The sequence below is a fragment of the Chlorocebus sabaeus genome, chromosome 9, assembly GCF_047675955.1.
Source record: "Chlorocebus sabaeus isolate Y175 chromosome 9, mChlSab1.0.hap1, whole genome shotgun sequence".
Lineage (NCBI taxonomy): Eukaryota > Metazoa > Chordata > Mammalia > Primates > Cercopithecidae > Chlorocebus > Chlorocebus sabaeus.
Window position 1 is genome coordinate 88,291,737 of NC_132912.1, and position 16,245 is coordinate 88,307,981.

The window sequence follows — 16,245 nt, forward strand, 5'->3', positions numbered from 1 at the left end:
ACACTTCTACACTGCTGGAGGGAATGTAAACTAGTGCAGCTGCTATGGAAAACAGTGTGGAGATTCCTTAAAGAACTAAAAGTAGAACTACCATTTGACCCGGAGGAAAAGAAATCATTATTCAAAAAAGATACTTGCATACTCATGTTTATAGAAGCACAATTCACAATTGCAAAATCATGGAACCAACTCAAATGTCCATCAATCAATGAGTGGATAAAGAAACTGTGATATATATGTATGGGCATATATACATGTATATACACATATGATGCATATCTATATCTATATATAGATATATAGATATATATGATGGAATGCTATGCAGCCATACAAAGGAATGAATTAACAGCATTTGCAGGGAACTGGATGAGATTGGAGACTATTATTCTAAGTGAAGTAACTCAAGAATGGAAAACCAAACATCGTATGTTCTCACTGATATGTGGGGGCTAAGCTATGAGGACACAAAGACATACAAATGATGCAATGGACTTTGGGAATTTCGGGGGAAGAGTGGGAGGGGGGCAAGAGATAAAAGACTACAAATATGGCGCAGTGTATACTGCTCGTGTGATGGGTACACCAAAATCTCACAAATCACCACTGAATAACTTACTCATGTAACCAAATACCACCTGTACCCCATCAACTTATGAAAAAATAATTTTAAAAAAGCTATAAGAGGATAGTTGGGCTCTCCCTTTGTGGCTTATTATTGCTTTCATGTTTAATTCCACCTGTAAATCTTCTTCTATTCTAATTAGAAAAAAGTATAGAAGACTTCAAATAAATCAGTGAATTGAAATATTGAGTCAAATATAATGCAGTAGAAACACATTAGATATGCCAAATGTTAACTCACAAATTAAAATATTAACTTTGTTCTATAAACTATACATTCTGGGGAAACAGACCACATCCATTTTGTTTATTACTGTATCCCCAGCCTCTATCACAATGTCTGGTATATAATCTGTATGTACATCTTAACTAGCAATAATACATAATATATACACTATAATAGCCTAGTACAGATGTTAACCTTATCTCCTAATGCCAATGTGATACATTCCCTTTTATGCTTTTTTAACCTTAAATTTAAGAATTGAAATAAAATACTGATGCAATAGGATACAATGTGGTAACAAGAAATCCATTTGGCATATATAAGTAAGGCCATGGGAATAACAAGTGAAAGGGCCTGTTGTATAATGATATGAAAGTACCATAAGAACACCATTATGAATGAGAATTTAAATCAACAATGTATAAGGAACCACTTGTTTTACTCTGGGATATTTACAAAGTAACAAATATAAAAACCTTACATGGTTATGTACATCAGGGCTACCTATAGCTAAGTTTCAGAAGGATGCTACCCTATGAAGAGGAGTCTGGGGGGCAGATGTCTAAAGGTGAGTGTTCAAAAGAACAAAGATGACTTGTGTATGATCAATAAATCATTCATAGAAAATAATAAAAAAGATTATCATAGGAAAATAAAAGCATGTTTTTTAAAAACACACGGTAGGCTGGGCGCGGTGGCTCAAGCCTGTAATCCCAGCACTTTAGGAGACGGAGATGGGCGGATCACGAGGTCAGGAGATCGAGGCCATCCTGGCTAACCCGTCTCTACTAAAAAAAAAAAAAAATACAAAAAACTAGCCGGGCGAGATGGCGGGCGCCTGTAGTCTCAGCTACTTGGAAGGCTGAGGCAGGAGAATGGCATGAACCCGGGAGGCGGAGCTTGCAGTGAGCTGAGATCCGGCCACTGCACTCCAGCCTGGGCGACAGAGCCAGACTCCGTCTCAAAAAAAAAAATAAATAAATAAAAATAAAAAAAATCACAGGGTAGATAATGATCTCCTGAGACATTTTATAGGATAAATTATATTAGAAGATAATTAGATAATTTGCTAGTTATCTAAATATGAGATGGAAAAGACAATGAATTTGCATGATTAAAACAAACAAACAAACAAACAAGCACCATCTAGACAAACTTTCCTTGCCCTGCAAGGGTAAGAAGGCAAATCTAAATCAGATTATTTACATGAAATATTGCTTATAAGTGGATTCTTTTCTTTTTCCTAAGACTAGCCAAGGGATAAAGAGATGGCTGGAAACTTTTGTTAATTTTGAAACCAAAGAGCAATGTAGAGAGAAAAATTGCTTTGGAAAAAATTCTCAGTGTCACAAAAGGCAAACTGCCTATCTGGAAAAAGAGTAGAGCAATTAAATTGATAGTTAATTCAAATTATAATTATAAAATAACTATAATTTTCTTTCTGCTAAAGCAATAGATGAATTGAATTCCAACTATAGAGTTGTCTAATTCTAACATTCATGCAAAACTAAGGCCATGTATATACTTTGCTATGTACCATTTTTATGATCGACTAAGCCTGTATTGTTAGTTACAAAGTGAGTTTTATTATATGTACAGTAAATCATATGTGTATAGTGGGTTATTCCCTGTACTTACTTTAAATATTGAAATATAAGCATGTGTAAAGTATAAATATGATTATTATACTTTATTATATTAACTCTTCTTATAGACCAACATGGGCAACTATGTTTTTACAGACATCATAGAAATTTTTTAAATCTCCTACCTATCCCTGAGAATGGTCCAGAGTTCTCCACCTAGACAAGCTTCCATCAACATATACAAATATTTGCTGTCCTTAAATGTTCTGTACAGTCTGTAAATTGCAAACAAGAAAACAAAGATTGTAAACATTATCGTCTTTTACAAGTATGCAATTCTGGGGGGCCCAGATTATAGTTTTGATTTGCCAAGCTCAAAATTTTATCAGAATGAGAGAGATCTAAGCCCACACATGGGGAAAAGAAGTCAATGGCTCATGACTAGGATTTTAATAGAAGAAACTAGGGCGCCAATCTCTCCCTTGAAATGGATTAATCATAATGATTATGGAGAAAGAGGGTTCCTTGGGGTTCTTTCCATTCCAATTTGGGTGATGTTTTGAGCATGGACTGTTGGGGCAACGTTTAGTGGTCATCAATATGCAGTGAAAATGGGAATAAAGTGGATTAAACTTTACAAATTCAGACATGTATAAATTTCATGTGCTATTCGCTCAAATTTATGTTACATCCTGTTTTCACTAAGTGCCACTGGAAAATTCACTACAAAAAGCTGCTTCTGCATATAAAAATCTCCCCATTATCCATTTATTAGTACTGAGGTGGAATGGTCAGCTGTCATTTCATTTTTTTAGATCTTCAAAACATATTCAGGTAATTAAAGGTTAAATAGTTTGATTTTGCATATTTTGTCTTTTAAGCATCAGAGGTCTATGTAGAGTTTGGGGGTTTAAAAAAAGATAAAAACGGAATGTTAGAAACTCTGGTACGTCCTTTGGGAAAACACATTGTTTTCAGACACTGATTCTCTTTAAAAGAAAGAGTAGAATCAGAACTCTATTTTTAGAAATCAAACAAAACTTTCTTAAGATTAGATTAAAAATAAGTTTCTTTGTGCATACGAAATGTGTTAACAGTGAGCACAAGTGGCAGAGGGTTTTGTGGTGGATTTGTCACTTGGAGTTGGGTATGTCTGTCCCTGGCACGGGGCCTTTACCTCACTATGAAATCGGAATGAGCCCCCTGCATGATCTGCTTCTCTGAGCGGATGTGCTCCTGCTGTCTTGTGTCCACAATGTGACGTTTCTTGAGAATCTTCATTGCAAATGTTTTGGATTCTTCACTTTTCAACTGGACCTTAAAGAAAGAGAGAAGGGAGTAAGAAAAAGCCCATAGACTTAGAAGAGGGCATTATTATCCTCAAATTAACAGGTACATGGAGCACTTAAATGAACCTTAGCCACCACGCAAGTCACACACACAGTACATCCTTGCTAGAGCTGGGTTTAACATCCAGGGCTCACAGCTATCATCCAATCTCATGCTCTGAATTGGCTGAATTTTAACTAACCTGATTCCAAATTAATTGTGTTCACATGTGGATTAGAAGAGGGAAAATGTACTTAGTTCTAGTTTTATTATTTCATTTCATAGAGTGTGTTTGAATATATTTTATGGTTTTTCTTCTTCAATCAAAATAGTAGAAAAAAATAACTTCTTTTCCAATTTTATTTAAGCAAAGATGGCCAAAAATAGGCTGATATGGGCCTTTATATTCTTCCCCCTTAGTTCTAGTCCACAGATATTTCTAGAGTTTTTAACTTGAGTGGTGGACCCTAGTCTCTCCTGAGACTGCACACTGTTATTTCTTCAGTACTGACTGTATTCATTTCTTGTTTTTAACCTTGCAGAATTTTCCCTCCCTGCAGTTTAAAGAGAAAAAAAAAATTGTAACAAGATTTTTTTCAGGAGATTTTGAAAACCGTTTGTTTTTCTTCTCAAACAAGCATGATGACTTTAGTTCCTTTGACCTCAAACTTTACTCTCTAGTAACTGGGAAGACCTGGAGCCTTAATATCTTTCAATGTGCCATGCCTCTCTTGCAGCCCACATGACTCTCAGTGGCTCCAGAGGAGGCATGGATCTTCCAAATGCCTTACTCAGACAGGGTGCTGTTTATGGTTTTACAAGAAATTTCAAGAAGGTGACTTGTAGCAAAAACAAGAGAAATAACAGAGCTAATTATTTAAAAGCAATATAAGGACATTATCATCGAGTGCTCTCAAGCAGCACAATCCTCAAGATGATACCAAACAGCCCATATTATTTGGGAGTAATGAAACCTTGGGGGAAACAACATGGCATGCTGTTTCTGCTTTGCAGCTGAAGTATGGCTGTCCCCTCTTTAGTTGTTAATTATTTACTGCTTCATCAGCAGGAATAGCGAAGTTCTTAAGTGTCTTGTTCCTGCACACATGTACAGATTGAGTTCGATCTTAGAGGATATTAATGTGGCAAGTTCCGTAGGAGGGAGCATGAAGATACTGCAAATAAATGGGCCTCGCTTAGCTGCCAGCATTCATGAATCAATATGACAGGTAGAGGGAAAAATGGGTATTTGAAAATGCCTTTAACGGCCAAAGGCCTTCTGCTCTATCTGTGAAACTCAAAGATGACAGATTAGTGTGATACAAATAAATTCAGTTGTAACTCATAATAAAACACAAAATGTGAAAACTCACTTCTAAAAGAAATCTGGACAGTTAGGGAAGATGGCATGAAAAAATGAGCTCTCTTACAGTACTACAATTCAGAGAAGAATGAGTAAAGTCATTCCATCTTCAGAGTCATATCCAGTTAAACTAGTGAGTACTGTTGTGTAGTTCAAAAATGCCTACTATAAAAATTATTCTCTTCAGTGATGATAACGCAGATTTTTTTTTTTTCTCTGTGAACACAGGGTAGGAGGAAAGAATTCAGCCTTTATAGTCACAGGTCTGGACTTGAATTCTGACTCCGCTTAGTCTGTCTCAGTTTAAGCAACTATTCTCTCTCGGGCTAGTTGCTTAACTGCTCTGAGCCCTAGTTCTGGCTGAGGATAATACCAGATACCACAGTTATTATGATCCTAAATGAGAACACACCACCAAATATGCATTCATTGATGAACTCTCTGCTTGTAACCAGCAATCTCTACTGAATAGGACAAATCAAATGTTGCTATTTCAGAGGAACAAACTGATTTCCAAAAACGATTCCTATCTTTCCCAAGGTGACAGAGCTATCAAGTGGCAGAACTGGATTCATGTTCAGGTCTTTTTTGGCCCAAGCTATTTCTATTATATGCTGCTTCCCTTCAGCTGAATACAAACCAATTAAACACACAGTGACTGATACTTTGCAAATCAAAGTTTAATGGAATCGACTAACTCATGGACTGTGAGATAAACTGAACAATATTTCTATTACATTAAGCTTAACTTATGCTAGGCATGTGATTTGGGAGAACAGCCAAAGCCTCACTGACATTTTCCTAGGCACTTCCAGGGACCTCCTTGTGTTAGGGGTTTGGGGTAAGTGATTGCTTGAATACTGCAAGGAGAAGCCAAGTGGGGTAGGAAGAAGGTGATGAGAGCTGGTGGTTAGCATATGTCATAAGAGATAGGTGAAGGCTACAGAAATTCTTGGGAGTCAGGCTTACTACTTGCCAATTTAAAAACATTAATCACAGAAAGTTTATAGAACTATACTGCTAACCTACTGAGGCTTTCTGCTTTGCCTTTACTTTGCAGAGAAGCAGTCCTTGGGTCTAGAATCATCTTCCTTCTTTGCACTCTGTACAAGATCTCATGAGTTCCTTAGGGCAGGGCCCTTAGAATCTCCACTTCCAATTTAAACCCAAATGCTACAAGACTCACAGAACTCAGGATCCTAACCAGAAAGTCAGGGTACCTGAGGACCACTCGTGTGAACTAACTCAACAGAGACAGTCGAGAATGTTGAAGTTAATTATTTGCATAAAGTCCAAGTAACATATTCATCAGAAATCTTCTGATAAACCAACAACTTTCCAAAGATCATTCAAGAATGTTCAATTCAACATTGTTTCTAATGGAAAATTTTAGAAACAATCTAAATTTCTAGCAAGAGGAGGAGCTTGCAAAAATAAATTATGGTATATCCATACAATGCAACTATAAAAATGATTACTTAGAATTATATTTAACATTATGGAAAAATAACCAAAACAAATAACCAAAACATGAATAAAAGATACTGATTATAAGACAGCATACATTTTATGATCTCACAGTGTGTTTGTATATTAGTGTGTATGTACACATATATATACACACACATCTATATGTAAAATAAATTTATGAAGAGACAATCAGAAATGTGTTCATCAATGCATTAACAATGATTTTTCCTTAGGAAAAATTTTAGTTGATTTTTACTTCTTTTTACTTTTTGAATTGCTTAACTTTTGAACAATCATCATATCCTGCTTTTATAATCAGTAAAAGTAAAATTCTCATCATGAAAAAACTTGCAAGTCTCTTTTAAATTGTAATAGCTATTTATCATTATTGTCTGAATCTTTCTAATTGATTTTGATTCAACTAGAATTCCAAGAATGCAAAAATATGAAGAAATTGTACAGAGAATAACAACCTATTGAGGTCTGGGGCTGAACCACACTATTACCTTTTTACAGGGCTGGCTACAAACATTTTTTTCAATATAAACTCTGAGTAAGTTATAGCAATTTGTATTTCTTGAGGCTAAGATATTATGTCTTATTATAAAATATTTTAACAAACCTAATCCATGATGAATTGTAAGGTGACATTTAGTTTCCTTTTTCTTTTTCCTGTTGTCCAAATTAATTATACCAAGTCCACTTGTGTACATTTAAGATAATAATAATGGTGATGATGATGATGGTGATGACGATGATGATGGTGATGATGATGATGCTGATGATAATGATGATTTTTTAGCAAGTTGCTTAGAGCTATGAAATTACTTTTGAGTATGGAAAGAGATCAGCCAGGAAAAGAGGAGTACAGGAGTGCATATTTTTCTTCTGCCTCTTGCCAAGGACTAGCTTAGATAGTTATGCATGTTCCTCAGGTTTGTCTTCCTTTGAAGACTGTCCTAATCTCCTAGGTGTACAGACTAATGCACTGGTTGAGAGTGTGACTAGTGTGATATTTGACTAATTTTTTTCAATCTCAACCTTTTTTTTTCCTTGTTCTCTTGGACAAATTACTCAAACTCTCTCCGCTTTCACTTCCTCATCTATAATATGGGGATACCCTGATAGATCACCTATGAAAATCAAATCAAAGTGTTATGTATCAAACAAAGTGTTTTCTTTGTTCTGACTGCCACCCACCTAAGTGCTAACAAGTAGATGAGTAAGGATTTGAGAAGCTACTTCTACAATATTGTGGATGCGATAAAAAGAAACAAGATCATGTGCTTTGCAAGGACATGGATGGAGCTGGAGGCCTTTATCCTCAGCAAACTAACACAAGAACAGAAAACCAAACACTGCATGTTCTCACTTATAAATGGGAGCTGAATAATGAGAACACATGGACATAGGGAGAGAAACAACACACACTGGGGCCTGTCGGGGAAGGGCTGGTGGGTGTTGGCAGAGAGCATCAGGAGAAATAGCTAATGCATGCTGGCTTAATATCAGATGATGGTCTGATAAGTGCAGCAAACCATCATGGTACATGTTTACCTAGGTAACAAACATGCACATCCTGCACATGTACTCCAGAACTTAAAAAAAGGTCTAAAATTATAATAATAAAGCATTAATATTGGTTCATTCATTATATTAAATGTACCATACTAATGTAAGTTGTCAATAATAGGGGTAATTAGGTTCAGAATATATAGGAATTTTCTGTACTATCTTCACATTTTTCTGTAATTATATAGCTGTTCTCAAAAAACAAAGATTATGGATGCTTATACCACACTGGTTTTACTCTCAATATTCCTACAAAGGGAAAATGAACAAGAAAATCTGAATACTCAAGATCTTCATTTTATTTTGTATAAGAAATGCTATGTGCTATATTAGAAATTAGAATTGGTAAATGTTTCATTTACAATAAACTGTTACTTCAATATGAAGTATTATATTGACATTTGAATGAAAGTATACTTGGGCCAAGTAGATCTTAAGGTGGGAATTTTTGACAGGCATTTTGACAAGTTCTTAACTACCTGGCTATAGCTGATGTCTGCATAATACTGGCGTGTAAATGAGAGGTGATATCATCAGCATTTAAAGAGCTTTGAAGATGCATTTGCTGGTTGTATTTAAATAGAGTACATCCTTCCTTTTTATGTAGGGTAGCTGGTTGCCTTAAAAAGGCTTGTTTCCTACTGGACCCAACTTTTTGCTCTTATTAGGAAGGAAGATTGTGATCAAGGCAAGGTTAAAACTGGCTCAGTACCACTGGCTGTGAGTTGGTCCTTAGAATTTGTATCTATTCATTCATTTAACCTTGTTATTAAAAGCTCATAGTTTATTTTGCACTGTCAATATCTTAATTATTTTGGAAGAAAATTACTTCCTGAACTACACTATAATTGAAATGATTTCTTAAATTCAAAGCTTAAATGGTCAATGCCACATGACTCATTATTATGCAAAAGTCCCATATGAAGTGGTTCAAATTATATTTCCATGCACTGCAGGAGAAGGGTACTCCCTTCATGCTCTCCCTTAGGTAAACTGATGCTACAGAACAAAGGTGATGAAGGGAGTTTAGGAAAACATAAACCTGGGACCTAATTCTGGATCTTTGACAAATAAGTCATATAATCTCAGTGGGCCTCAGACCACTTTTCAGAAAATAAAGGGCAAAACTATATTATCTTTAAAAACTCATTCCAGCTAGAGAATTCTATACATCTGCAATTTGACGCAATATGCATTTTGAAAGCACATTAATTATATTTAACCTTACAGAAACGGCCCAACAAACATGTGGCAATATCTTGGGAAGAAGGAAAAGGGGAAATACTCCAAGTAACACACTGGTCGCTTAAGGAAACATGATGGTCCTCTCTGAAAGTATGACCTTGACTTCACATTTATGTTCATATTCTATTGGGTAGTGCGGGTTTTATTTTCTCTGTCCTCTCAACCTCAACATATGAAGGGATTGGTTTCTGTTATATTCTCTGTGTTACTAACTTTCAAATAACACACACTGGAAAAAAGTAGCAGTAGCTTTCTCAGGAAGAGCATTAAAATGGACTTCAACGCATAAGGGAATCCAGGCAGAATCACCGTAATTGTAATAGCTGCAAAATAGGAATGGCAAATATTTTCTCTAAATAAAATAGTACAAAATTTTAATCAGGAAATCTGTATTATTTGGTGAAGCATAAAGCCATTTTTCAGTTTCAGCTCTCTTTAACCTGGGAGAAAAAGGCTTTGTAAGTAATCCAGAAATAATTTGGCAAGGTCTGTGATTTTATGTTTAAGTAACCCACATTTAATATAAATTGAGATGACTTAAAGAATTTATGACAAGTACTGTAGTGAAACGTTCTACAAAGGAAGAAAAGAAGAAAAAAAAAAAGCGGAGGGTGGGGGTGGCAAGAAGAGAGAAAGCCCTACATTGAGAGACTATGAGTATCTTATCCTATTAGATTAACCATGCCAAAGGGCAGGTTCACTAAAACCAGCCAAAGGCATATAATAAAACATCAACAATAAGAACATCAGTAAACAAAACACTAGACTCTCTATAAATGCATAAGCACTGTGTTCCACCTCCATCATTTTCCAATATTCTCCTATTGCCAGACAGCTCTTCACAGCCCTGTAAGACACTGGCCTTAGATTCTATGTCCAGAAAACAATGTAAACATCCTGTTCTGCAGCAGTGGAGTGTAATCACAAAGCTGAAGCAGGGCGTGCAGAAGCCATAAAACTGCCACAAAATTCAGGAGGAAAAAAGGCATGAAGTTACTATACATTAAATAACTGGGTATTTAGATTATTGAACTAGATCATACATGTAAAAACTAAAAACATTTAGTATAACACAAAATTTTAGCATCTGAATATCTGTACCAGTAAAGGTAAAACTCAAGAGATAGAAAGTAGATGAGAGGCCAGGTGTGGTGGTTTACGCTTGTAATGCCAGCACTTTGGGAGACTGAGGCAAGCAGATCACTTGAGCTCACAAGTTTGAGACCAGCCATGGGCAACATGGACATGTCTCTACAAAAAACACAAAAATTAGCCGGGCATGGTGGTGCACGCCTGTAGTCCCAGCTACTTGGGAGGCTGAGGTGGGAGATTGCTTGAGCCTCCAAGCTCAAGCTGTAGTGAGTCAAGATCATGCCACTGCACTCCAGCCTGGGTGACAGAGCAAGACCCTGTCTCCACAAAAAAAACAAAACAAAACAAAACAAAACAAAACAAAAAACCCTGGAGATCGGAATGGAGAGTATTTCTAAATGGACAAAAGAGTTCTTACTGCAGTGGTAGGAATGTTCTAAAACTGGGATATATGATCGTCGTACAATTCTAAAAATCACTGAATTATACACTTAAAATGGGAAACTTTTATGGTATGTAAATTATACCTCAATGAAGTTGTTAAAGAATTTTTAAAAAGAGAGAGAACTCATAATTTCTTGAATCTACAACTTCTAGTTCTGTATTGATTTGTCAGGTAGCTATAGATTTCATTTACATTTTAAGGAATTTAATGTCAAAAATGTATTTCTCTATGCTTACTTTTTCACTTACAATAAAAGTTCCTCACTTAGTCAAAAACTAGATTTTTAAGCTCTAATTTCTGTTAAATATTGACACATTTTTAAAAAGTCGTTTTTAATGACTTTACTACTTGTTTATTGAAAAACCTAAATATAGAAGTCTTATTTTTTAAAAAATTAGGATCATGAATACATTTAAACAAAATGTACGTAATTAACACAAAGTTATTTAAAAGCTATCTTGTCAAAATAATAGGTACAGTCGGCTTTCTGCATCTGGGGGTTCTACATCCACATTCAAACAACCAAGGATTGAAAATACTTGGAAAAAAAAATGTATGGTTGTGTTTGAGGTGAACATATATAGACATTTTTCTTGTCATTATTCTCTAAACAATACAGTATAACAGCTACTTACATAACATTTGCATCGTATTAGGTATTGTAAATAAACTAGAGATGATTTAAAATATAGGAGAGAATGTGTGTATATGCAAATACTATGCCATTTTCTATTAGGGACTTGAGCATCTATAAACTTTGGTATCTGCAGCTGGAGGTGTTGGTGAGGACAGGTCCTAGAACCAATCTCCCATGGATACTGGGGATTGGGAGATTAAAATATTGCAATAATAAACCAACTGTGGTTGTATGCAAGTCTGTATGACATCCTAAAGCTTCATTTTCCTTACTTAAGGGAATAAAACCAGGCCAGGCGCAGTGGCTCACGCTTGTAATCCCAGCACTTTGGGAGGCTGAGGCCGGCAGATCATTTGAGGTCAAGAGTTCAAGACCAGCCAGCCTGGCCAACATGGTGAAACTTCATCTCTACCAAAAATATAAAAATTAGCTGGGCGTGGCGGTGGGTGCCTGTAATCCCAGCTACTCAGGAGACTGAGGCAGGAGAATTGCTTGAACTCGGGAGGCGGAGGTTGCAGTGAGTCAAGATCTTGCCACTGCACTTCAGCCTGGGCAACAGAGCAAGACCCCATTTCAAACCAAAATAAATAAATAAATAAATAATTTTAAAAACAGCTTCATATTATAGAAACATATTGTAAGATCAAATCAGATAGTGTATGTGAACATTCTTTAGAAAATAAAAAGTATTATGTAAGAATGATCATCACTACTATGATTTCTAAGATATAGTATCTTACTATTACAATTCATAATTAAATCTGTTTTTAAGTTAGTAGTCCCAATCAACTGAATGAAAACAGGATTAGGAAAAATCTACCTGTTTGAATTTTAGGAAATTTTACTTTCATGGTGAAAGAAAAAGCAATTTTATTACTCTGACTCAAATAACTTTTTGGACATGGCCCACTAAAGTGCCCACATGTTCAGGAGAAGCCAGCTTACAACATTCATAAAATAAGATGAAATGCTTTAAGTGAACAGAAAGCTTCTATCCTACAAATCAGTGTTGGATTATATTTCCCAACATTTCTTAACAACAACAATAACAAAAAGTACTAATTCTATTATTAACTTAAGCAGAGATCACAACTTCTCTATTTCCCTTACTTTTCTCTGCACAATAACATCATAGGATTTATTTTTCCCCTTGGCCAATGTCTGAAATTCAAGAATGAACCATAGCATTTGCCTTGTTTCATAGGATACGTAAGAAAGAAGAACAAAAGAAACTTGTCACAACCTGAGCGATACATGTTTGAATAACCTGGAGAATGCAAAGGATAGATTATGAGTGTGATAGAGATGTCAGAATTGGAAAATTTTTCAGCCATGAGGCGTAGAGGCACAACACTGTTGCAATGGTGACTCACCTTCATGGTAAAGGCTTTATGTATCAAAGTTCCTATTCATAGATAGCCCCGCCACCCCCCACCCACACACACACACACACTCATACACACACAGAGTCAGGTATAACATTTTGAGAAGAAAAGAGGATAGAAAAGTAGCTTATTTTTCTATATGCCTTTTCATTTGATTCCATCTGCCATTTGCACAATGGACAGATAATCAAGAGAGGATCTCTCTTCTTCTCGTCCTCGTTTTTCTTTCTTCGTTTACCTCAACACCTCATCAAAAATATCAGTAATCTTATTTGCTCTGTAACTTGCCTTCGGACTTAAAATCAGTTCTACAGCTAGGGACCAGAAATATCAGGAAATATCTATATTATTAAATTTAAATTTATTAAAAGACAAAGTTATTTTTGAAGAGAAGGTAAGTTTGTTTTTTTTTTCTTTTTCTATTTTTTAAAGACATTTAACTTTCAGTTTGGAGGAAAGTCAGAAAAAGAACCTGATACTTTTTTTATTTTTAATTATACTGTGAACAAAGGCCTGGACAATTTCCTAGAAGTTACTTGCAAATCAAAGAACATTTATAATTTCCCTTATTAAGGAATTAGGATTCATTCATTTTCATTCAAAAGATTACCTACATTGAGTGTCTTATCATTCCTTAAACATAACATTTATTTCCTACCACTTTTATGCTAAATAAACTTTACTTCATTTTGCAGTGATTATTAAAAGTGGTACTTACAGGATTTTATTACCTATAATATACTTTAAATTATTTTTTCAGCAACTAATCAAATATTTTTCATCCTCTACCCAATACTTTAGTTTCTATGCATAATCTCACTTGTATAAGGAAATACTGTGTGTATCAGTTTTGAAAACTTGTTCACATATTTTAAATTGAGCACATGAATAGCTCACATAAATTCAATTTATTCTAATACTTAAAGTACACATATAACCATGTAGATGAGGTCGAATATTTAAATTTCAATTCCTTTCATTTATTGACTCTGAAAATCTAAAATGGGTTGAAATGAAAGAGAGGATGACATACTGTGAAATTCAACTCTCTTTCTGACATGTGACCCAATTAACTCATGAAAGGTTTTGCATTGTGGTTATGCTTTTAAAACATAGGGATGAATGACTTTATAATTTTTTAAAACTATTAGATACTGGAAAACTTTAATAAAATGGCTTATAATCAGATCTTAATGTCTTATTACATGCTATCCTCAAACTTTGTCCCTCTGATGTTACAAAAAGGATAACTATACAATTCATCCAGGTAGTCAAAAACCACTTATACTCCCTAAAGCTATTACAATTTAAAATACTTTTTAAAATACTGAAAAAGTGCTGGGAGACAGGGCTGGGGGAATGGGAATGAGGGTGGAGAGAATGGGGTTGGAAGGATGTAGGGGAGAACCTGCTAACCTAGAATTCAATGAATCTTTCAATAATAAGGCAAAATAAAGACATTTTCAGATAAAAGTAAATTAAGGAAAAAAGAAAAAGATAACTTCTTCCCCCATACAATTCTGGTATTTCACATTTATCTTGTGTTTCAGATTTTCACAAACATAAAAGGATATCAACTGTAGCTAAGTCAGTTCAATAAGAATCTACTGGATTTTGCCTATACCAGTTTACTTTAGGGAAAACAGTCACATTAAAAATTTAAATGCTTTGTTTGTGCAGATGTGGCATCCAAGGTCAAAGTGATGACTAGAGTGTGGCTCTCCTTTAACTTATTTGTTTGAACTTCTTTTGGGTAGTGATGATCTCCCCACTATCAGTGTGAACATGAAAAGTAGTGGGCTGGAGCTGGGGCCTAAGAACAAACCACCTGACCCACAAAAGCTCCTGACCTCATAGCTCAATGTTCAAGCTAATATGTTGCATATGTCAATGACAATGGGGAATACTGAGGGACCAAGTACTAATTAGCAATAAATTAAATATATGCAATTGATGAGATATATTGAAACATACAGAATTACCTGTTTTATATTTTTTCCAGAAAGCAAGATAAGTTACTTCATTTTATTTAAAAAGATATGACTATTTTCTACATAACTGAGACACACAAGGGGACTATTTTTCCCTCTCGATGGAAGGAATCCCTCTTTGAAAGTGTTTACATGAAATTTTCAGGAATGCAGACTGCACTGTGGTACAAAATAACCTACTTTTGTCAGAAGAGAGATTATGATGTCTATTTCTAGGAGCAGCGCCACCTAAAAATAGCTTGTCTAGTCACCTTATAGTGCTTTCTTTCATGTCATAGATAGAAGTTCAGAGCAGAGTCTGTGTTTATATGCTTTCATTACTCAATGTCCAAACAACTCTTTTTTTGGCAAGTCTAATCTTTTTAAAGAATATAATACAATTATACTCTACTGATCAGCTGTCTAATATTTCTCTCTGCTCCCCCAACAGTAATTCACTCTAGTCTAGTCACTTGCTTTGGTGTCCTGTAACAACATGTGGCCTTTTATGTTGTAACCCTTGCCTGGAATGGCCTTTTCCCAGAATGGCCTTTCCCCATCTGTTCATTTAAATCCCAACCTATTCTCCACTGCCTGGCTTCAGTTCTGTATATCTTCCCAGGCCCTCTTCTACTCCATCAATTTCAAATGACCTCTCTCCTGATGAAATACTGAGAACTCTTCTGCATACTTTTTAATTTAACACAATAGCATAAGATTTTGTTTGCTACTTTTCAAATATCTTAATCTTATCTTCTTTCTTAGGAGGAGGCAGAAATTCCTTGAGGGCAGGAATCATGTCTGATATTTTTATATCCCAGAAATAGTTTGGGTTTTTTAAAACAGATGATTTTTGCCTAATGTGATGTACCCATTAATTCTCTGGATTAAAAAAAAAATAATATTTATGTCAGAGAAAACAAAAAGGCAAGTATGACCTAAATGTTAACTTTTGGAAGAGCTGTTTTATCACCAATTATCTTAAGCTTTGGAAAGACATACCCAGTGGATTCTAGATTTATATTGATCATTCTAAAATCCTATGTGGGTTTAGAGGAGAAACTACTAACATTTTATCTTGTGGTAGGATACTGACTTCAACTACTTGTAATAAAAAATAGGCATTTCAATTGATTGTTAATATATAAAATTTCTATAATTTCACAAGATGTGTTAGAAAGTAACTTATATTTGTTTTCATTCATGTAATCTAAATTTTATTATAATTATCAATGTACAAAAGAAAATTTATTCTACAATAATGAGATGAAGTAATGCTTATCTTACTTTATTTGCATATG

General features: G+C 34.9%; 1 protein-coding gene across 3 annotated transcripts in view; it reads right to left on the reverse strand.

The window, feature by feature from the left end:
* The window catches only part of PRKG1 (protein kinase cGMP-dependent 1), a 1,334,297-nt gene that overhangs the window by 28,893 nt on the left and 1,289,159 nt on the right, over positions 1–16,245 (reverse strand). For all 3 annotated transcript variants that reach the window (XM_073019149.1, XM_073019148.1, XM_038008764.2), the window contains 2 exons: positions 3,614–3,753; positions 2,622–2,711 (listed from right to left, as the gene is read on the reverse strand). In XM_073019149.1, coding sequence (XP_072875250.1) covers positions 2,622–2,711; positions 3,614–3,753 — 230 coding nt within the window. The remainder of the gene's footprint in view (positions 1–2,621; positions 2,712–3,613; positions 3,754–16,245) is intronic.